General features: G+C 39.0%; 1 protein-coding gene across 6 annotated transcripts in view; it reads right to left on the reverse strand.

Annotated features, from left to right (window-relative positions):
• The window catches only part of LIMA1 (LIM domain and actin binding 1), an 88,802-nt gene that overhangs the window by 9,349 nt on the left and 56,768 nt on the right, over positions 1-22,685 (reverse strand). For 3 of the 6 annotated variants that reach the window (XM_055337006.1, XM_055337007.1, XM_055337008.1), the window contains exons 5-9: positions 10,895-10,982; positions 10,070-10,218; positions 7,230-7,337; positions 3,370-3,427; positions 1,824-1,936 (exon numbers count right to left, since the gene is read on the reverse strand). In XM_055337006.1, the coding sequence (XP_055192981.1) occupies positions 1,824-1,936; positions 3,370-3,427; positions 7,230-7,337; positions 10,070-10,218; positions 10,895-10,982 (516 nt within the window). The remainder of the gene's footprint in view (positions 1-1,823; positions 1,937-3,369; positions 3,428-7,229; positions 7,338-10,069; positions 10,219-10,894; positions 10,983-22,685) is intronic. The other 3 variants (XM_055337005.1, XM_055337003.1, XM_055337004.1) reach the window with 3 other exon arrangements.

The following is a 22,685-nucleotide window of genomic DNA, read 5'->3' on the forward strand; positions in this document are numbered from 1 at the left end:
CTCTTGATCCAGAACCACAACCCAAGGACTCACATCTGGGTAGGGTTGCTTTTGGACAAGAAATTAACCCCATGACAGTTGCTACTTCGTTGGACTCCAGATACTGGACAAAGAAAGTGCTGATGACAGCATGAGCAGAATGTTAAGGCCAGAAGAGGGGGGTCATGTTGAATGCGCATGTAGCTCAATCACTATTAACTATCTTTCCTCCCTTTACTCACTTCTCTCGCTACTTTCTTCACCTTTTGCTCCTTTTCATAAATCCTAGCTTCCCATAAAATTTTCATTCATGTTCTTTACCCCTCTCCCTTCCCTTTTTAAATTCACCCTTTATATTCTGGATTCTCCCCTTTTCCTCCTTTTGTTCTAAACTTTCACCTATGTCCTGTTACCTTCATCCTTTTCATACACTAGGACTTTCATCAAGGCACCAAATATGCCCACAGTTGAGAGATAAAAGTGCGGCTGATGGGTGTATGAAGTTGGGGCAGTTACAAACCACCAAAAACACTAATTCTGGCACCTGGGTGGTTCAGTGGTTGAGTGTTTACCTTTGGCTCAGGTCGTGATCCTGGGGTCTCTGGGATTGTGTCCCACATTGGGCTCTCCACAGGGAGCCTGCTTCTCCCTCTATGTCTCTGCCTCTCTGTATCTCTCATGAATAAATAAATAAAGTCTTAAAAAAAAGCCCACTAATTCTACTTATTGCATTTCTTTCAAATGTTAGACCTTTCTAAATAAAACCCAGCTACTTAAGAGAATACCAGAGGAGGAAGATACTAAAGAAGTATGGGTTTGTTTGGTTATTAATCAAAATGGCTAAATTGGGACTGCATTAGCAAAGCATTCCATTAAAACAAGTCAGGTAGGGGATCCCTGGATGGCTCAGCAGTTTAGTGCCTGCCTTCAGCCCAGGGCGTGGTCCTGGAGTCCTGGGATCGAGTCCCACATCATGCTCCCTGCATGGAGCTTGCTTTTCCCTCTGCCTGTGTCTCTGCCTCTCTCTCTCTGTCTGTCTCTCATGAATAAATAAATAAAATCTTAAGGAAAAAAAAAAAGTTAGGTAATAAAATCCAAAGTAGGTACTGGGTTTTATTTTTTGACCTTTATTTTTATAAAGGTCAAATATAGATATGAGATTATTTATTTGTAGAAAGGGAAAAGACTTTTTAAAAAACTGATGGATAAAAGGTGGCCAGAGATTGAATAGCCTACTGAAGTCTTCTTAGGGCACAAAACTTTTGGACTTTCCCTAACATCTAATATTATATACTGTAGTGTAAGTGTTAACTTGAATGCCCCATCTTACAGCAAATTGGCTGGCCAACCCCTGCTGCAGTGTACATGTTCTTTCCTTAAAGAAGCTAGCCACTGATTATGTTACAATCCAGTTCTAAAGACCAGGGAGCCACCCTCTTTAAGTCGACATACATGTCTCCATCCAATGGGCTGATCTTATTCAACAGATCATTTTTGAATTTCTTGAATTTCTCATTTTGTGATCTTTTGCCCATTCACAGATTTATGGGCTTCCCTCAAGAAAAACCTCCATCATTTTCTTTAACTTTGGGTTTCCTTAAAGCTTTCATGAAGTTTCCAGATTTCAAACTAAGAGCTATTAGTGAACATCTCCTGGCTCAAAAACATCTGAGCAGAAGAAAACAAAATTTCTAGGAAAAGTGATAGGCTTAAGTATGCCCTTATTTGATGTTTTCTTCCCCAGGAAAGTAAAAATAGGTTCAAATGAATATAAGGATAGAAGGTGCAATGAGCTCTATTAGTAAACCAATGTCTAAAGGCTCTGAGAGAAATTGTTATCATACCTTCACTGGTTTGGGTGGAGAACTTTCAGAAAGGCTGGAGGCTCTGGCATCTGGATTTAGTGGCTTGGGATGGACAGGCTGCTGGGCCTCACTCTTGACCTGGAAGTTACCTGCTTGAATTACAAAAGGAAGACATTTTATAGTGTCTCAGGGGAAATCTCAGAAAGAGTTACTCCTCAAAGTTTTGGCACCTCCACTATGGTCAGGTCTTTTCAACACTAGGGAAAACACAGCTCTTCTAATGCTAAAAGCTATGCTTTTAGGTTCTGGGCTAGGAGACTTTTTCACCTGTTGCCACACACAGCAGGAATCCAGATCACCCTATCAGAAGAGCTTTCTTCCCCCCTCCCCTTGTAGTATTTGTCATTTTTAAAGCCTGTTTGTAGATGTTGATAGCTTCTTTGGTAGTTAGCACCCCCAATAACTCCTTCTGGGGTGCTTCAATTGAAGATGGAAAAATGAATGTGAGGGTATAAATTTCATACTGTGTACATACGTGTGTGTAATCTGATGTGGTCTTTTTGATCAGTCCTATAGCAGGTATCTATGGGTGGAGATATGTTTGGAAAAACATTCCATGAAGGTTTTTTTCATAATCATTGATGTGTCACCTGCATTAGTTAATTTCCTGCAATATATTCACTGTGTGGAAAACTGAACACAGAAAAGTGCTACTAAGGAACCATAAAAGAATTCCTTAAAATGTAGAGTTAAGTCAACAACATACTAAAAGATTAAGGCTTATTTTTCAAATGTTTTGCAAACCTAGTCAAAACTCAGAAAAATTTCTAGTCTAAGCAAAATGACTGCAAAAGGAATGTTCTTGGATTCAAGCAGCAAATTTCTCTGAAATTTTAAGGTAGGATTTACTAAAGATTTGTTAAACTCCTACGTTAGTTGCTGAGTTTTCAATGCCTAGGAAAGTAATTAACCTGGAGAGAAGCTAGAAATCCACATATATTAAAAGAAATACTGAAAATCAGAATCAGAAGTGGCTATAGTAAGGAAAAAAAAAAAAAACACCAATTTTTGTTTTTGAGAAAAGTGAGGCTCGGAATGGATGAAAAGGTGATAAAATTCAGCACCAAAAGGAAAATCTCTAGAATGTGGCTAGAAGGCAGACAATGGTACACATGTAGGTAAGCAGAGAAAGATATATTTTCAAAAGGTTACTCAAATGCCAATTCTTTATCCCTGTAAATGAATAAAATCTTTCTTGGCCAAACTCCTATTAAAATGAAACTTCAAAATTAGTTTTTATAGCCTGAACCCTGACAAAAGGCAGGGTAAGTTCACTGAGAGAGGCACCAAAGGTATTCAGTTTGCCCCCAAGTAGTCATATTGAATTTAACTTCTCCCTAAGCCATGGAATGTGTGAAGGGTATGCAAGCACCAGTCCTTGAAATCCAGTGAAAGATCTGATCAGCTAAATTGCTGGATTTAGTCTGCTACATTCTCAGCACTGACAGCAAGGGGGACATTCCCAGACCAAATACAGGATACAGAGCAAGAACCTCACCCTCCAGATCTAAGAACAAATGCTTACGGGAGTCATCTTCAGCAGGAGTGGAATGGACTGCCAGGCTATTCTCAGCTGCAGAGACCTACAAAAGGGAGGAATTAAGAATCACATTAAAAATAAAAGAGCAAACTGCTGTTAATGCCATAAAAACCTGCTGACGCTAGTCAGTCACTGGCTGCCTGGGGGAAATAACGGGCCCCAGAACAGCTGAGCATTTAAACAAGAGGCAGCAAAATGTCTTTTATGAGGATATTAACATGCCTCTCAATTACAGAGTAACGGGAGAAACAGACTGCACTCAACTGCCAAAAGTGTGCATCATCTCCCTTTATAAAAGAACTTCTAAACCGTATCTTTCTACTGTCAAAAAAAAAAAAAAAAGACAAAACAACACCCTCTATCAGAGAGAACAAAGCTCCTCACCATATAACTATAGCTCACTCCAAGGCAAGATGAAGTTTTCACATTAAGAACTATTTTTATTCCTTTATTTCCTAATTCCTTATTTCCCAACCAGATATATTCTGCTGAAACAAGTCTGCCAGTACAGAAGACCTTTTGATAGCTAAAAAACAAATTTACCAAAAAACCGACTGCTGGTATTTTTTTTTTTTTAATTTTTATTTACTTAGGATAGTCACAGAGAGAGAGAGAGAGAGAGGCAGAGGGAGAAGCAGGCTCCATGCACCGGGAGCCCAACGTGGGATTCGATCCCAGGTCTCCAGGATCGCGCCCTGGGCCAAAGGCAGGCTCCAAACCACTGCGCCACCAAGGGATCCCCCCGACTTCCGGTATTAATCTTCAAGTTTTCCTTTTCCATCCCAAGTCTCAAAATGGCAGTGTTTAACAAAACAGCAGATCTCAGGTATACTTGCAAATCTCTTCCCCAGAAGCCGTCAAGTTTAAATACAAACTTTCTACTATCTCTCTCCTTTTTAGTGGCCCCAGCGGCCTTCCAGGTATCCTCCAACACACTCAAAATAATGAAGGGTCAATAGGTGACCTAATGTGTAGTCTTTATGTAAAAGTCTTTCATTCAGATGTCAGGGATTTTATGGGCAATGCTGAGTGTTTATATCAGGATGTCTAACGTACTGAGTAAATTTACAATGGAGATTAAGTCATTGGCTAACTGCACCTGAATTTTAGCATGGCTGTTTTCCCAGTCTCTCTCTTTTTTTTCTTTTTAAGTAGGCTCCACACTCACCATAGAGTCCAATGCGGGGGCTTGAACTCTTGACCCTGAGAGATCAAGACCCCAGGGATCAAGACCTGAACTGAGATCAAGAGTCAGACACTTAACCAACTGAGCCACCCAGGCATCCCTACTCTCTTTTCATTACAGGAATTCCGACATGGCATAGAACAAACCACTATAACAACAGCCAACATTTACTAAAGCGTTTAGTATGTGCCAGATATTGGAATGATCACTTTCTGTGTGTTATTTCATTTAATGATATGAAAGAAATTAAAAGCTCTCCAATTCTTGTTAATTAGTAGGTGCATCCATCCCAGGATGTTCTTCTCTCACCTCTAATTTTGGTCACCTTGAACCTGCAGGGTAAATTTAATGCCAATCATGACATCATCGCACATGCCCAACCAGCTGACTTCACTGCAGGAATAGCCAGGAGAGAGCAAGTGAGATTTTGCTCAAAAATTTTATTAAGGGAAAGCACAAATTCACTTACAAGAGGGAGAAAGGGAAGAACAATACCTTGACAAAATATTCTATTTCAGGCAAGTTTACCATAGCATTAATGTCCCTTTGTAGCAAGCTGAAGTTCAAATAGTTCTTAGGTATCGGTTAACAAAAGCTAGGCAAACAGCTGAAAGGATAACTGAGGCTCTGAAAAATTTTATGAATGTGAAGGTAGCCACGGATTTATAAACCTGCAGTATGTACTTGAAGACTATGTACTGTCTTTATCTCCGTTCTTCCCCACCCACTCCTCAATTCATGGTTTAGTTACACTGATGCCCTTTTAGGCTATAATTAAAGTGTTTTGATCTTCTAATTCACCTCAGAGTTCCAGTTTCAAATCAGTGTGAAGACAATCAAGAAAGAAACACAAAATCAGATTAGGGACAATCCAAATATTATTTCCTAGATGATCATTTCTCAAATTATGCTCCTAGGAAAAATGGGGAGATTTCAATGCTGGGAATATTTTTCTCTTAAATTTCTTTTTTATGGTGTGTAACATTTTAACTCAGCTATTTTTTTTTTTAAGATTTTATATTTAAGTACTCTGTAAACCCAGTGTGGGGCTTGAACTCATGTCCCCGAGATCAAGAGTTGCATGCTCCACTGACTGAGCCAGCAAGGCATCCCAACTCCTTTTACTCTTAAAACACAATCTCCCATTTAAAAATAGGAAAACCAGGTAGTCTAGTAAGAGAACTCATTTTATACATGGCATGTGACTCATGGATGAGCCCCCTGTTGTAAGGACATATGTAATTTATTGATTTTATGACTATGAAACACACTGCTGCCAAATATTTTGCCTTATTTCAACATACACTTGGCAATATATCTTTGTAAAATAAAGAGATTTAATTTTTCTAATTTTTTCCCCTGTTTTATCATATAATTCAAATTTTGTAGCCATTGATCTGAGACCATTTTCCTGTGTGCCTACCTTGGTCCAAGTAGGTAGTGCATTTCCTAAGTTTCTATTGGTGTTCTGTCAATACATCATACTTTTTAAAGGCTCATATAGTCAAATTTGAGAACTATTGCTCTTAATCCATTTTAATTATCTCCTCACCTTTTGGAAGAATGGCCTTAAGGGTATCAATCAATATGTGGAACAGAAGCAATGGCTTTTCTCCTAAGATTAATCACTGTGATTAATCACTGTCAAAGTTCTCTCTCCTCATCTAACTTAACATTTGGTTATCATCTTGACCAGAGGACAAAAAAAAAAACCTGGGTAACAGATTGGCAAAGAAAATTATAAATTCACCTGACATAAATCTTATGTATTCCAACCAAGCCATTCACCTAATGGTAGGTACATAAAACACGAATATGACTTGCTTAAAATCTTCCTGTGGTTTTCCACCTTGGCAGGATTCTATCCAAAATCTTAAGCATGGCATATAAAGTTTTTCAAGACCTGCCTTGTGGCCCTCCCTCCACTGTCTCTCTCCATTACCTATATGTGCCTTGTGTTCCAGCCAAGCCATCTTGGTTTGGATCTCTGGTTTCCAAAACTGTTTGTGTCTGCCTGGAATGCCCTTCTTTCTCTTTCCTCAACCTTTCCCTTATTCACTTGGTCTCTTTCCACACATTCTTCAGGACTTGGCTCAGACATCACCTTCTTGAAGAAGTCAGGCTAAATGTCATTAGTCAGAGCTTCCATGGCCCCACAGAGCCCTCTCACAGCACTTACCACACTGCTTTAAGACAGCCACCCTGTTACCTGTTAGCTTCCTTGCAGATAAAGACCACATGGAATAGTTTGTTCATATTTAGCTTTTAAGCTTAGCATTGTCTGTACTTAGCATGGTGCCTAGCTTTCAAAATAGTCTGAATGAAAAAATGAAATTGTCTTGCATAAAATGTGTTAAATTAAGAATATATAAATTCCTTGAAGATATCATCTCTAATCAAAACAGATTTTAGCTCCACACCATCTGATCATTTGCTGAGCAAAAGAATTTTCCAGTGAAGGTTCATTATTTGGTCAGCTATAAGTTGCAGAGTTCCCCAAATGAAATTATGTGACCTGCAAAAATGACAATCTGTCCTGGCAGCTGTTACCAAATTCCCAGACACTCTGCAGCCTAGAGTTAGAGTTGTTTCTAATTTTAAGCATCTAATTTAGAACACATGCTCCTTTGGCAACTGGACATCAGACTTTTCAACTCACCTTTTCTCCAGCCTGATGGGAGATGCAGACCTCAGGATCTGGGGGCACATTCTCCTTTTGCTCCAATTTATGAGTTTTGATTTCACCACAATTGGCTCTCAAGTCATTCTACAAAATAAAAGTAATCTGTGAACTAAAATTTAAAAATCTCACTATTCTACACTCTTCATAGCACATCTATTAAATAAATTTGGAACGTAAAATAAAAGTTCTTTTAAGAAGCTTTGGGTCAAAACATCCCCCTAATTCTCACAAGCGAGACCCATCGACTAGTGAATGACAAAAGCGGCTTTGTGGACACCCACCTCAGAGTTAAATATTTGTATACTAGTCTAAAACTGGATGCTCATTAGAATACAGACATATCAACACAGACACACACAGAAACCACCCCCAGCATACAATGTTCTTGTGATTCACTCCTCTAGCAGCAGAGCTTGTGGGAATGCAAAGCTTGTGAGTTTTATCAGAAAAGACCATTCTGGAGCAGGGGAAAGGAGATGCCAAGTGCCAATAATCAAGAAAATATACTGACCATATATATAAATGCTCGGCCTGGAAAGAGAGACAGGGATGATGCATACATATAAAAACTGAAATTGTATTTAATGATACCATAAAACAACCCTTTTTTGTGAGACTTTCAAAAGCATGCTTCTTTTTGCATAAAATTCATACATTGTACTAGAGACGTATCTTATTCTACTTCTCAGAACAGAACCTCAACATAAAAAAGCAGGTATTAATACGGTCATAAGGAGTAAGCCTAATTACCTTTTTTTTCCTTGCAAAGAACACTTGGAGCAAAATATTTAACTTTATCTACGAGATCCAAAATTACTATAGTGGTAGATGAATATGGACAATTCCTACCTTTAGTTTGCTACCTTTCTGAAAGTCTTGTACCTTTCTGTTCCCTGTGATTCTTTAGCCAGGGTGAGAAAACAGGCAATTTATGGCCCCAGGGCCAGTGAAAAGGGGTGAGTGTGCTGATGGGGGTGTGGGATCCCAGCTAAGGGACAAGGCTCTGGAGGAGCATCCTTGAGGAGGAGTTGGCAGCCAGTGCTGCAGAACACATCAGGACAGCCTCATTCCTGACCCCATCTTGAAGCCCCGTCTCCAGAATCACTGCCAGAGTTGTGCCTTGTTACAGCCATCCTCTGTAAAGGGCCTGAGAAATTCTTTTGGGATGAGATAAGATGTACTTTTTACAAGAATTCCTAAAGACTTTTCAACTCTTAAAATTTACAGAGCAGGAGAACTGTGATGCAGAAACTCTGTCGGGAGGGTTTTTTTTTTTTTTAAAGGTCACTAAACAGGTTTTTCCACTTAGGGAGTCACCTGGTTGGAATGTTTATAGCAGGAGGGCACAGAGAAGCAGCAAAATCTTGAAACAAGGGAAATAAGCTCCAAAAATCACCTGCTTGCTGTATCTCCTGACCTGCTTTCTAAGAGAAGTCTAACCTTGCTCATTTTCACGCAGTCAGTGAATAATGAGCCTGTGGTGTTCCACTTTACAATCGAGTTCGACGCATCATCTCTTCTTAAAACCACAGTGAACACTCAGGATGAAATTATTCATGGCCCAGATCAAATTATTCATTGATCAATACTGTTGGAGAATGCATACTTCATAATGTGAGGAAAAGAAGGCTCAACTTCTGGAATACAAGCTATGATTTCTAAGAGGTACTGGTTTTAGACTGCCTGGGAACACATAAAATTCAATACTATTCTTCCAAATTTGTTTAAAAAAACCACAACAACAACATAGGACACCAAGAGATTCATGGCTTGTGTTTTGAAATCTCAGAAGGAACAAATGTTTGAGAGATACATATCTATATATATATGTAGAGTGTTTATATGCATGTGTATGTATGAGTAGATGGCATTTAAAAGGTATCTTCGGGGGAAAAAAAAAAAGGTATCTTCGGGGTACCTGGGTGGCTCAGTGGTTGAGTGTCTGCCTTCAGCTCAGGTGGTGATGATCCCGGGGTCCTGGGATCTAGTCCCACATCAAGGTCTCTGCAGGGAGCCTGCTTCTCCCTCTGTGTCTCTGCCTCTCTCTCTGTCTCTCATGAGCAAATAAATAAAATCTCTCCCTCTGCCTGTGTCTCTGCCTCTCTGTGTCTCTCATGAATTAATAAATAAACAAATAAAAAAAATAAAACGTCAGAATAGGTAAATCAATAAAGACAGGAAGCAGATTAGTGGTTGCCAAGGAATGAAGGGAGGGGGAATTGGGAGTGATTACACAGGTATGGGGTTCTTTTTGGGGTGATGGAAATGTTCTGGAATTAGACAGTGATGATGGCTGCATGACCTTGTGAATATACTAAAAATCACTGAATTGTATGTCATTTTACATCTTATGAATTCTCTATCAACAAAAAAACCCTGCAAAAAACCTCCCCATCCCATGTTATTTTTTTTTCCCATCCCATGTTAATGTCAAATCCATCCTATATTTCCCGCCAGTATTCTCTCCTTTTTTCCTCAAAAATAAGTGTTTCTGTTAAAACTAACAGACTACTACTTTTCACACAACAACAAAAAAATTAAGTAGAAGAGACAGGAAAACTCTCAATGATATTACTGGATGATAATGTTACAAACAAATGAGTGGGGTGGGAATGAGGCCTAGGAAAGCAAAGTCAGGATTAGAACATGATAAGGATTATGGATGAGGCTAGGGTAGGATGGATTTCCATGGAAGGAGAATGCCTAGGGACCAGGGAGAGAGCAGGGCTCTCAGGTTGGAGTCTGGGGGACATCTCTAGTTTCTGTGCTCAGTGACCATTTGCTGGATGAGGGAATGGATGATACGGAACACATACTATAGCGTTGGTGGAACTGCTCTGTTTGGACACAGCTGCCTGGTACTTGGCCATTCGATCCTTTATGGAGGTTTCTGATAGGCGTGGTAAGTCCAGAGTTCGCCTATTCTCGCTTTTCTCTGCGTTGGATGTAGAGGATGACACCTGACCTGGAAACATACAAATAACATGCTCTATCAGAAGATAGAATGTGATGTGAATGGTTTCAAGATTCTAAATTTTAGGCTATTGTATTCTGGTGTGATCATTTTCTTCTATTAAAGGTACACAGAAGGAAATCAGGAATGTAACTCATTTACTAGGTAATATTTACTCACTTTCCCACCACTAAAAGGAGAACTCTTACCATAACTGAGTATTACATAAACACCTCAGCTTATTTAATACGGTTTAAAAACTAGATCTCAACACCATTTTAATTTGTATTTCTTTGCCAGGAGGCTGATGATTTTCCTGTTAATTTTTTCTTTTGTGAAATGCCTGTAAATGCCCTCTTCAAAACATATTAATTATGCTCTCAAGGTGTTATGTTACCACTGGTAATACAGGATAACAAATCTTGACAAGGACACTGCTGCCCATCCGTGGAAGCCCTCAAGCCCCAGATGACCGTAGAGCCAAAACTGTCAGCAGTGCTCCCCTCCCAACCCTGCAAAGATACCCGTTGTCTGTCACAAACAGATTTCCTTTTAATTTGTGCCACTCTTCTCCTAAAAACATTGGCTTTGAGGCTAAAAGGTATTGCTACTGATGAGTACTTTGTAGGGAACTACACACACACACACACACACACACACACACACACACACACGGAACATTGCTTACCTGCGCCTATTTCCAAATCATCCAGAGAATAGTTGTTTTCTGAGATCCTCCTCCCACCTGCACTACGGCTCTGGGTCCGAAGAATCTGCTGAGAAAACAAAACCCAGCCATAAGCTTTACACAGAAGATGGGAAATCTTTTTTATTTTTTATTTTTTTTATTTTTTATTTTATTTTTTATTTTATTTACGATAGTCATACAGAGAGAGAGAGAGAGGCAGAGACACAGGCAGAGGGAGAAGCAGGCTCCATGTACCGGGAGCCCGATGTGGGATTCGATCCCGGGTCTCCAGGATCGCGCCCTGGGCCAAAGGCAGGCGCCAAACCACTGCGCCACCCAGGGATCCCAGAAGATGGGAAATCTTGATGAATGTTCAAAGAAGAGGTCTGCAAATCCCCTTTATTAATAAAATCCACAAGAGATGAGATTGTATATTAGTTCTTACATTCCACAGAATGTGTTTTTAGCATTATAAATATGAAGTACTACATATTCACAGGTGCCCAGGGAGAAATAAGTAACTCTATACAGGTAATTCTCTTTGGTAATCATTGCTGTCTAACCAGCTTCACCAGGAAACGAAATACTTTAACCAGCCATGGAGGGGAACTCTCATGTCCCAGATGACACTGACATGTCTCCCAAATCATCAAGTCCTGATGGCAGGATCTGCTGTTTGTTTCCCTTCTGAGGTTGCTGCTTTGGTTCACATCTTCATCTTCTCCCCGGACTACTGTATCACATTTCTAATTGGTTCCTCTACACCTTCCAATCAAGTATCTGTGATAGCTGCAATTATCTCCCAATGTAAAGCTATATTACTCTCTTGTTCAAAATGCTTTAAAAATTCTTAATCATTCCTTGAACTAAATCTAAAGTGCTTCATATGTCACAGAAGATCACCAGTTCCACATCTAGTCCCTACTGCCCCGGAGTATTCCCTTCCTTACCCTTTACCCTACAGGAAAAGCTGGGAGGTCTATGAGATTGTAATTGAGTTCCCTTCCCCTTATTGCCCTTTTATCCTTCTGTTTGTTGTTTTAAGACTCAGTGGAGGCTGAGCAACATATTCTCAGTGAAGTCTACCTTACCCCTCCTACATAAATCTAAGTAGTTCTTCCTCTCTTTCCAAGGTACCTGGTCACACTTCCACTCCAATGCTTATTGTGTGTCCCTCTACTGGACTGGAAGTCGACTGAGGGCAGGGACCACATTTTTGTTTTTTGAATAGAAATGTGGATGGTACAGATTTTTTGAATAAATTATTTTGTGATTCCTGTAAATCACTACATTAATCTCTCTAATCTCTAGGGTAGATGTCTAATTAAAGTCACAAATTATAATTTAATATGTCATGTTTATTCAGCTTGTAAGGAGAACCTTCACCCAGATCCTATCATTCAAATCTCAGTTTATTTCCAGATAGCTTGAAACGGGGAAAAGATACCTGAAATCTAGTATGACAAAAGAGTAAAACACTTAGCATCATTCTGTATTCAACATTGTTATTAAACCTTTAAGTTCAATGGACTAATAACTCCACAGTAAAGTTTAAGGCTGTGAACTAGCACTATTTCAAGTCCTTCCCTGCCCCCAATGGAGAGAGAAAACATGAGCCAAGTTTGTTTGTACCATACCCATGGCAATAGTTTCGTGCAAATTCGATATACATTTAATAAAATTTCTCTCCAGTCAGCTTTGCTATGTTATTAATTGATTTAAAAAAATAAGCTGTAGCTACTCTAACCTTCCCATATCATACTCAAGTCAGATGTACCAACATCAACCACATCCACATGACTCATATGATGCAACACACTCGTGCTCCAGGCGCAGCCCCCCATCTAGAAATAAAGATCACCAGCTGAAATGAAAAGATAAATTTGGCAGGACACCTTCCCCATCCACGTTTTTAAATTTTCAAAGCATTTTTCATGTGTAGATAATTAAAGGAAAGTCCAAAGACATATTCCAAATGCTGCATCACTGTAAGAAGGTTATTATAAAAATTAGAATTTTCTGGACTCAAAAAGGGGAGAAAGCCTGGAAATACACCTTTTTTTTTTTTTTTTTTTTAAGCAAAAGGTAACAGGTTCTGTATCCTTAAGAACAAAGGGACCATTTCAAATATTTATATTTTGTTAAAGGTAAAGTTCAAGTATGATTCCAAGAATATGTGTTGTATCACAACCTGCAGATAGCTCAGTTTTCTGTCTGTACTTTAGTCAAATCCCTCTCTGTTTCACGCAGAGACCCTGCCCTGGCGTTACTGGGAGCAAACCCATGTAGAATCAGAACATATGCCTTGCCAGGACAGGGGCTTATTTTGGTTTTAGAGGCATAAAATTTTCCATCTTTGCTAGCTTTCTTTAAACCTTCAGGTTAAATAAAGTTAAGAGCCTTTTTCTTTTTTAAAGCCTTCTACATACAAAAAATAAAAAAAATAAAAAAAATAAAGCCTTCTACACATGAGGCTATCAGTACTTGAATTCTTTTCTTCCAAGCACTAAAAAAGCGAATGTACAAAGCCATTTGGTCTTAAAGAAAAAGAGAGAGAAATGCCTCTGGAAATCAAGCTATACTGATGCTGGAACACAGCTCTGAGATGAGAAAGCTTTTAATGAGATCCCAGATGAAGCACTAAGCATTTCTTTCAATACCAGTTCACCTCCAAATCACTCAAATATGGAGAATAACAAAAACTCAAATGCATTTACAATGAATTTTGTGATCCTCATTTTACAAGTAGTAGTCTGAGGTACAGGAAGAAGGAGGAGTTTCCTCTAATATTTCTCAAGGAAGCAGAAGAACACAAAGAGAAAAAAATACCCAACAACCAGGAATTCTGATACTCAAATACTCTTCTGTAACACATTTTTATCACATTTCAGCACTGTTTACTCAGATGCCTGAGGGAGCCTATTAAAAGCAGGGAGAAAAGACAAGACACTTTAAAACTTTCTGGAATTTCCTAAGGCTTGGCCTCACCCCACCCCACAAGTCCTCCTTCCGGGCAGCTGACTATAGTAACTCTCCTTAGTGGGACCTCCCCTTAAAGTACACTCTCAGAATCCATAAACCAAACGCATCAACACATACCAATAAGAGAAAAAAGAGCTGAGGGCTTTGAGCCAGTAGTCTGTAGAATTTCTTTTGTCTGGAAAATTTTCTTAAATAAAATAAAATAAGTGGGGTCCCAAATACCACGTAAAAAGCAGGATTTCCTATGCCCCTAATTTTTAGGAAAAAAATCTATTTAAAAGTTGATTCTCAACACTTTAATTTACCTCCTACCTCTCTCAGTCACTTCCTTTAACCTTTCAACTTTGACTTTCCTTCAGACTCTCATCCCTCCAAAGTCAAGGGTAGAGGAAGGATGATCTTTAGGGAAAATGGGGCTTTGTTCAACTGTGCATAGGGTGTAAATAAAACCTAGCCTTAATTTCTCAAAGTACTGAGAGACAAACTTTTTTTTTTTTTTAAGATTTTATTTATTGGGATCCCTGGGTGGCGCAGCGGTTTGGCGCCTGCCTTTGGCCCAGGGCGCGATCCTGGAGACCCTGGATCGAGTCCCACGTCGGGCTCCTGGTGCATGGAGCCTGCTTCTCCCTCTGCCTGTGTCTCTGCCTCTGTCTCTATCTCTATCATAAATAAATAAAAATTAAAAAAAAGATTTTATTTATTTATTCATGAGAGACAGAGAGAGAGAGAGAGAGGGGGGGGGGGCAGAGGTAGAAGGAGGCTCCATGCAGGGAGCCTGATGTAGGACTCGATCCTGGGTCTCCAGGATCAGGCCCTGGGCTTAAGGTGGAGCTAAACCGCTGAGCCACCTGGGCTGTCCCAAACTTCTCTTTCTTCAGGTAGAAGAAAACAGGAAAAAAAAAAAATGGAGCTCTTTTAAGTAAAATAATATATATTGAAGGAGCACTTATATCCAGGTTGTGGGATTTCGCTGTTTCCTGTATTTCTAAGCATTCTACAAAAATTATGTGCTACTTATATAATTAGGAAAAAAAGTAAAGAAAGGAGAGGCAATACTTCATATTTATTGATATGAATAGGTAAAAATGATAAAAACCAAATGCTGACAAGGTGCTGGAGAATTAAATATGCCCTGAGATTGTGCTAGTAGTGTTATAAAATAGCGTAATTTTTAAAAATGATTTTATTTATTCATGAGAGACACAGAGAAAGAGAGAAGCAGAGACATAGGCAGAAGGGGAGGCAGACTCCCTGCAGGGAGCCTGATGCGAGACTCAATCCCAGGACTCTGGGATCATGACCCTAGCCAAAGGCAGATGCTTAACCACTGAGTCACCAGGTACCCTAAAACAGTGTAATTTTTGAGAATCAGCTGAAAATATTTAAGAATGTTTAATAAATTATGGATTTAAAAAAAAAAGATTTTGAGAGAGAGTGAGCATGAGAGAGAGAAAGAGAACATGATCAGGGTGTAGGGGCAGAGGGAGAAGTAGAGTCCCCATTGAGCAGGGAGCCCAGGACTCCAGGATCACGACCTGGCCGAAGGCAGATGCTTAACTGACTGAGCCACCAAGGACCCCCGAATTATGGCTTTTGATCATGAGAACATTACCTCAGTAATACTGCCCTCCCACCAAAATAACTAAAAACAAAATATTTCTGCCAGGATGCTTGGAATTTTTATTAGACTAGAAAAATATCTAATTACTGGGGCATGATTAAACTATAAATGAAATACTAAATTGCCATAAAAAAGATAACCACATGAACTAGGAAAATACATAGAAAGGTCTATATAAAAAAGATCAAAAAAAAAAAAAAAAGACCAAACAAAACTGAGCACACAGGGACTAAAACCATGTAAAAACTAGTTATGCAATGATAGGATATCATTGTGCACAGTTGTTTTATTCTTTTTTCCTGGTGAAAGTCACTGTTTTTTCATGGTTTACTTGGCTTTTTCTTTTCCTCTCTGGTTTACTGTGAGGTAGGGGTGGGGGGCAGGTAGAGACAAGCTTCTAACTCAAGAGTTTTAGTACAAATCTCTTGCATTCCAGTGTATTTCTTCTCTTCATTGTCCTATGCTTTTAATTCAGTTACAAGACTATAAAATGTGGGAAGAGGGAAGACAGAGAACTAAAGTCTTTGAGAGTATAATTGCTATGTTTTAAATTTTTCCCGGTGGAGAAAGGGGGACCCTCTTGCACTGTTGGCAGGAATGTGAACTGGTACAGTGGTACCAAAGGTGGTCACATTTCCCCTCTGGAAAATTGTGTGGAGGTTCCTCAAAGAGTTAAAAATAGAGCTACTGTATGACCCAGCAATTGCACTGCTGGGGATTTACCCCAAAGGTACAGATGCAGTGAAAAACCGAGACACCTGCACCTCAGTGTTTATAGCAGCAAGTCCACAATAGCCAAACTGTGGAAGGAGCCTCAGTGTCCATCAAAAGATGAATGGATAAAGAAGATGTGGTCTATGTATGCGATGGAATATTACTCATCCTTTCATTCAGAAAGGACGACTATCCACCATTTGCTTCAATATGGATGGAACTGGAGAGTATTATGCTGAGTGAAGTAAGTCAGTTGGAGAAGGATAATCATTATACGGTTTCACTCATACGGTGAATATAAAAAAGTGAAAGGGATTATAGGGGACAGGAGGGAAAATGACTGGGAAAAATTAGAGAGGGTAACAAAACATGAGAGACTCCTAACTTTGGGAAATGAACAAGGGGTAGTAGAAAGGGAGGTGGATGGGGGGATGGGCACTGAAGGGGGCACTTGATGGGATGAGCACTGGGTGTTATATGTTGGCAAATCAAACTCCAAAAAAAAAAAAAAAATATATATATATATATATATATATATATATATAAAATTTTTTCCTGGTTTCCTTAGATTTCAGATAAGTAAGGCCATGGCTAGTTGTTTTTACCTAAAAAATAGTTATTACAATATTTTTTTAACTTTTTAAAAAAGATTTTATTTATTTGACAGAGACAGCGTGCATAAGCAGGGGGAGCAATAGAGGGAGAGAGAGGAGCAGGCTCTCCACTAAGCAGGGAGCCTGATGTGGGGCTCAATCCCAGGACCTTGAGATCATGACTTGAGCTGAAGATAGACGCTCAAGCAACTGAGCCACCCACACACTCCCAGTTATATTAATGAAGATACTGTTACATGGTAGAGATAGGGTACTAAACAATTTCAGTCCTTGTTCGGATATTAATTAGCCAATCCCATTGGGCGTGTCAGTTAACTTCTCTGACCTCAGCTGTTTCCATCTATGCATTAAGGATTTTAATATCCTGAGAGCACTGAGCTGGATTAAATAACTTTACGGTCCTGTACAGTTCTAGGATTTATGTCAAAGATTTTGATAGGGATTTTTCACTCACTGTAACTCACTGATGAGTTAGAAGACTAGAGGAAATGACTAATATGTTCATCTGGATATACACACCTATGTTGTCTAATCCAGGACTGAGTCTGATTCCAGAAAGATAAAGGTGGTCATATTTGAGGGGGTAAGTGAAGTCTTTTTGGCTACTCTAATGGAGTCAATCTTGCTTATGGAATGTTCCAGTCCTCTGACATTCCTTTTCAACATGTTTTTGTTTTGTTTTTAACTTTTCAACACATTTTATTGTAATGAAACTGGCTAGAAACCAGTAAGCAGATGGCCTGAAACCAGTAGTTAGATGGCCTGAAAGTAAACAGAAAAGAGGTGACTGGTCTCCAGTTAGCACATCAAGATCAGTCATTTAGGACAACAAACAGTGAGAAATATCAGAATTCCTTGACCAGTATTTCTACACTTGGATCCATTATTACCTTACCACGAAAGCTGAAAGAATTACTGTTACTAATTAAGGGTAAATAAAATTAAATTTGTACTGGTGTGACATCTTTATTAGAAATGATCTGCTAGAGGGATCCCTGGGTGGCGCAGGGGTTTGGCGCCTGCCTTTGGCCCAGGGCGCGATCCTGGAGACCTGAGATCGAATCCCACGTCGGGCTCCCGGTGCATGGAGCCTGCTTCTCCCTCTGCCTGTGTCTCTGCCTCTCTCTCTCTCTCTGTGTGTGTGTGTGTATGACTATCATAAATAAAAAAAAAAAAAAAAATTAAAAAAAAAATTTAGAAATGATCTGCTGGAGACCAGTCAAAATAACACTGAGAGCATTGTACTTACATTTTGAAATTATAGAAGATACAAATCATAGATGAATATAATAAATCAGTACAAAGTTACTTTTAGTAGAATATATTTGAGAAAGATGGCACTGATAGAAAACAAAGATAATGTTTGTGTTTATTTAACAAAACCAGTTACTGTATCGACATTTAAAGCTCTAGCAAGGTATCTATTTAGAGGTTTAATGTTGGGTCAAATTTAAGATTTATGATTTGGTGATTAGCAAATTAAAGATATACTCCCCTACATTAGGATGACTATATTAGATCATACAGTGATGTTGACAGTTATTCAAGTCCCTTTCCTAAGTCTACCTTAAAATTATTACTTTAAAATAGCAATTTATACCAATTGTGCACATCCTCAAAATTTTATTCTTCTTGAAATATAATTTCAAATGACTTACTTAAGACATTAAGAAAGCAGAAGAAAAATGTTATTAAGATAACATTAAGGGCAGAAGACACGAACAGATATCTGTCCAAAGACCTACACATAGCCAATAGGTACATGAAAAAATGCTCCACATCACTGGCCATCAGGGAAATACAAATCAAAACCACAATGAGATACCACTTTACACCAGTGAGAATGGCTAAAATTAACAAGACAGGAAACAACAAATGTTGGTGAGGATGTGGAGAAAGAGGAACTCTCTCACACTGTTGGTGGGAATGCAAGCTGGTGCTGTCACTCTGGAAAAAAGTATGGAGGTTCCTCAAGAAGCTAAAAATAGATACCTATGACCCAGCAATTGCACTACTGGGTATTTACCCCAGAGATACAGATGTAGTGAAACAACGGCACACTTGCACCCCAATGTTCATAGCAGCAATGTCCACAATAGCCAAGCCACAATAGCCAAACTGTAGAAGGAGCCAAGATGTCCTTTGACAGATGAATGGATAAAGAAGATGTGGTATATATATACACAATGGAATATTATTCAGCCATCAGAAAGGAATAATACCTACCATTTACACTGACGTGAATGGAACTAGAGGGCATTATGCTAAGTGAAATAAGTCAATCAGAGAAAGACAATTATCATATAGTTTCACTCATATGTGGAATATAAGAAATAGTGTAAGGGACAATTACAGAAGGAGGGGAAACTAAATGCGGAAAAAAAATTAGAGAGGAAGACAAACTATGAGAGACTTTTTATCTCTGGGAAACAAACTGAGGGTTGCTGAAGGGGAGGTAGGTGGAGAGATGGGGTAACTGGGTGATGGGCACTAAGGAGGGCATATGATGTGATGAGCACTGAGTGTTACACTATATGTTGGCAAACAGAACTTAGATTTTAAAAAAAACATAACAGTAAGTGGATAAGAGAACACATATATTTGTTAACCAAGAAAGGAGAAAATAAAATGCTATGGATAATTTTGTAACAATGTAGAGATTTCCTATGGACACCTACTCATTCTTCAAGAAGGCAAATACAAATTGTTTCTATGATATAGATTATAGATTGGTTGGCTATAGATAGAATATCCAGTGAACACAGATCAGACTTTAGCTTGGTTGCCTTATTTTCTCAAGGGCTTGCTCCAGTACACCAACATGTATACACTGTTATATACAAGTTACAGAAAGCTAAACAAAATGCCAAATGTCACTTCCAGGAAATTACAAGAAGAAAACCACAAAAATTTTGGTCTGAAGAAGGATGGTTTTATTCTCCTATTAACAAGTGCAGCTTTTGTTGGTATTTTGGTGCTAGCCATTCATAAAACGATCCTTGTGATAAGAGAAACAAATTCTAAGGGAAATTTAAGGGCTTAGGAGTCTAAAGGGAGAAAAGTAGTAAACAAGTGAAAAGGGAGCTGGGGGCAGCCCAGGTGGCTCAGCGGTTTATCACCACCTTCAGCCTGGGGTGTGATCCTGGAGACCCAGAATTGAGTTCCACGTCAGGCTCTCTGCACGAAGCCTGCTTCTCCCTCAGCCTGTGTCTCTACCTCTCTCTCTCCTCTCAGTGTTTCTCATGAATAAATAAATAAAATCTTAAAAAAAAAAAAAAGAGCTGGGACAAAGGAAACTTCCGTTTTTATTTTAGATATTCCTATTTTAGCTGAATGTACTGTTTTGCCTTTGTAATATAAGTTAACATAATTAAAATATGACTAACTGGACACATTAAAATATACCATATAGTGGGGAAAAAATCAGAAAGAAAAAAATTTCTAAATAGTTTTTTTTTTTTCACTTATGGGCAAACTTTCTCATTATTTTCTCTTTACAACTTCCCATCCTTGATTAGTCTCTGAAGCAAATGAGTGAGTTTACATGTTTTAGGAAACAATCATTTTTGGTGAGGAAGTTCTCACTCTTCTTCTCTCCTTTCTTCCTTTATCTAAGTCTTCTCCAAGAAAATGGAAACACTTCATGGAAGAAGCAGTACTCCGCATTTGTATCAAAGAATCAATGGATATCCACAGTCTAGTCTTATTTTCTTGCATTACACTTAAGTGGTTCAATCTTGACCCAAGCAAAAGACAATACTTTAAATAGGTTATGAAGGTAGAAATATGTCATCCAAATACTTGGCCTTTATTCTCCTATCGAAGGCTTTGTGTGAACCAAATATGGAATCAAACAGGAAGAAGTGAGACTTAATGAGCCTGTCACATGCTCCTTACATTGCTTGGTCATTCCAGGGCATAGAAGAAGTGGTACTTAATTTTTTAAATAACCACATCTTGGCTTCTAAAGATTATGGATTCAAATGTCAACATGATGATAACTGAACATCAGTTATGTCTAGTTAATCAGCTATCTTTTTCATAAAAGGATGTCCAGAATAGTTAAACCTCAGCTACATAAAATCCAGATCAACATATACATGAAGTTAGGATTGCTAAACCACCTCAGTATATGCCACTGTGTGTGTGTGTGTGTGTGTGTGTGTGTCTTTTTCCTAGTAATGATGGTAGGTTATATTAATCCATCCACCAATCATTTACTCTAGGAATTAGAACTATCATGTTCAACTGAACCATCTGTCCTGAATAATGTATCTATTCACTAAAAGTACAGAAAAAGTGAGGAAAAGCCTTTAATCAATTCTTATTATTTATAAGCTATTTGAATTCTAAGCTTTGTTTCTTCCTTTTATTAAATAAGCACTAAGAGCTAAGTCATTGTACTAACCACTGGGGAAGAAAAACATCATTACTTTGAAAGAAATTACAGACTTTAGGAATATACAATTTTTTAAAAAAGATTTTATTTATTTTTTAGAGACAGAGCACGGGGGAGAGGGGAGTAGGAGCAGAGTGTGAGGGACAAGCAGACACCTTAATCCTAGCACAGAGCCCAATGGGGGGCTTGAACCCACGACCCCTAAGATCATTACCTGAGCCAAAATCAAGACTCAGATACTTAACTGACTGAGCCACTCAGGACCCCAGGAATATACAGATTTATACATGATTATTAAGGGAAGCGCAATATAAATGCCCAAACAGAAGTAAAAAGGAAATTCTATAGCAGAGTGAGAAGGGTTAATTTAATCTGAGAGAAACTGAGGTAAGGTCTCACAGTTTTGACAGACCTCGAGGAGTAAGATTTCAGAAGTCAGTGATGGGGGGATAGGCGTGAATGATTTAGAGAGTGGGGAGTGATCCAGGGTTTAAGTATAAGACTTGCTCTGAGACTAAAAGGTAAGTTGAGCTCAGACTGTGGAAGAACCAAATATTGAATATGGATTAATTTTGAGGCATCAAATTTTCTTTTCTTTTTTTAAAGATATATTTATTTATTTTAGAGATAGAGAAAGAGAATGAGCAGGAGGTGCAGAGGTAGACAGAATCTTAAGCAGACTCTGGGCTGAGCATGGAGCACAAAATGGGGATCGATCTCCTGACCCTGAGATCAGAACCTGAACAGAAATCAAGAGTTAGATGCTTAACGGACTGTCCCACCCAGGCACCCCGGGGCATCAAAGTTCCTGATCTAGGGAGTCAACAAATTTACAACTCTATTTAGAAAAATAAATCGCAAGAGTGTAGAGAATGGATGTGAAGAAAGAAAAGAGGCTGATAGAGGAGGCCATAGCAATATTATGGGACCAGACTGAATGGACCATACTTGAGAGATGTGTGGAGGGTAGGCTTATTAAGATGGCTTAGTAAGTGACTGGGGAGAGGAGGCAGGCAGAAGGAAGAACTGATTCCAAGTTTTACTGACAAGGAGATTTGGTGCATGGAGATGTATTAAGGTACACCAGGGTAAAGCAGGAAAGACAATGGATTCTTTTTTAGCTTTCTTAAATGTGAGTGCCTAAGAGATTTTCAAAGAGCGATGTCTGATCTGGCAGGCAACCAAAAAGATGAGTCTGAAGCTTGGGTTAAGAATGGAGGATTAGAATCTGGTTTGGGGAGCAGCCCGGTGGCTCAGCGGTTTAGCGCTGCCTTCAGCCCAGCGTGTGATCCTGGAGACCCAGGATCGAGTCCCCTGTCAGGTTCCCTGCATGGAGCCTGCTTCTCCCTCTGCCTGTGTCTCTGCCTCTCTCTGTCTCTCATGAATAAATAAAATTTAAAAAAAAAAGAATTTAGTTTGGGGATTCACCTCTTGGTGTCATGGAAAGAGATTTTTCACAAA

The sequence above is a fragment of the Nyctereutes procyonoides genome, unplaced genomic scaffold, assembly GCF_905146905.1.
Source record: "Nyctereutes procyonoides isolate TBG_1078 unplaced genomic scaffold, NYPRO_anot_genome, whole genome shotgun sequence".
Taxonomy (NCBI): Eukaryota; Metazoa; Chordata; class Mammalia; order Carnivora; family Canidae; genus Nyctereutes; species Nyctereutes procyonoides.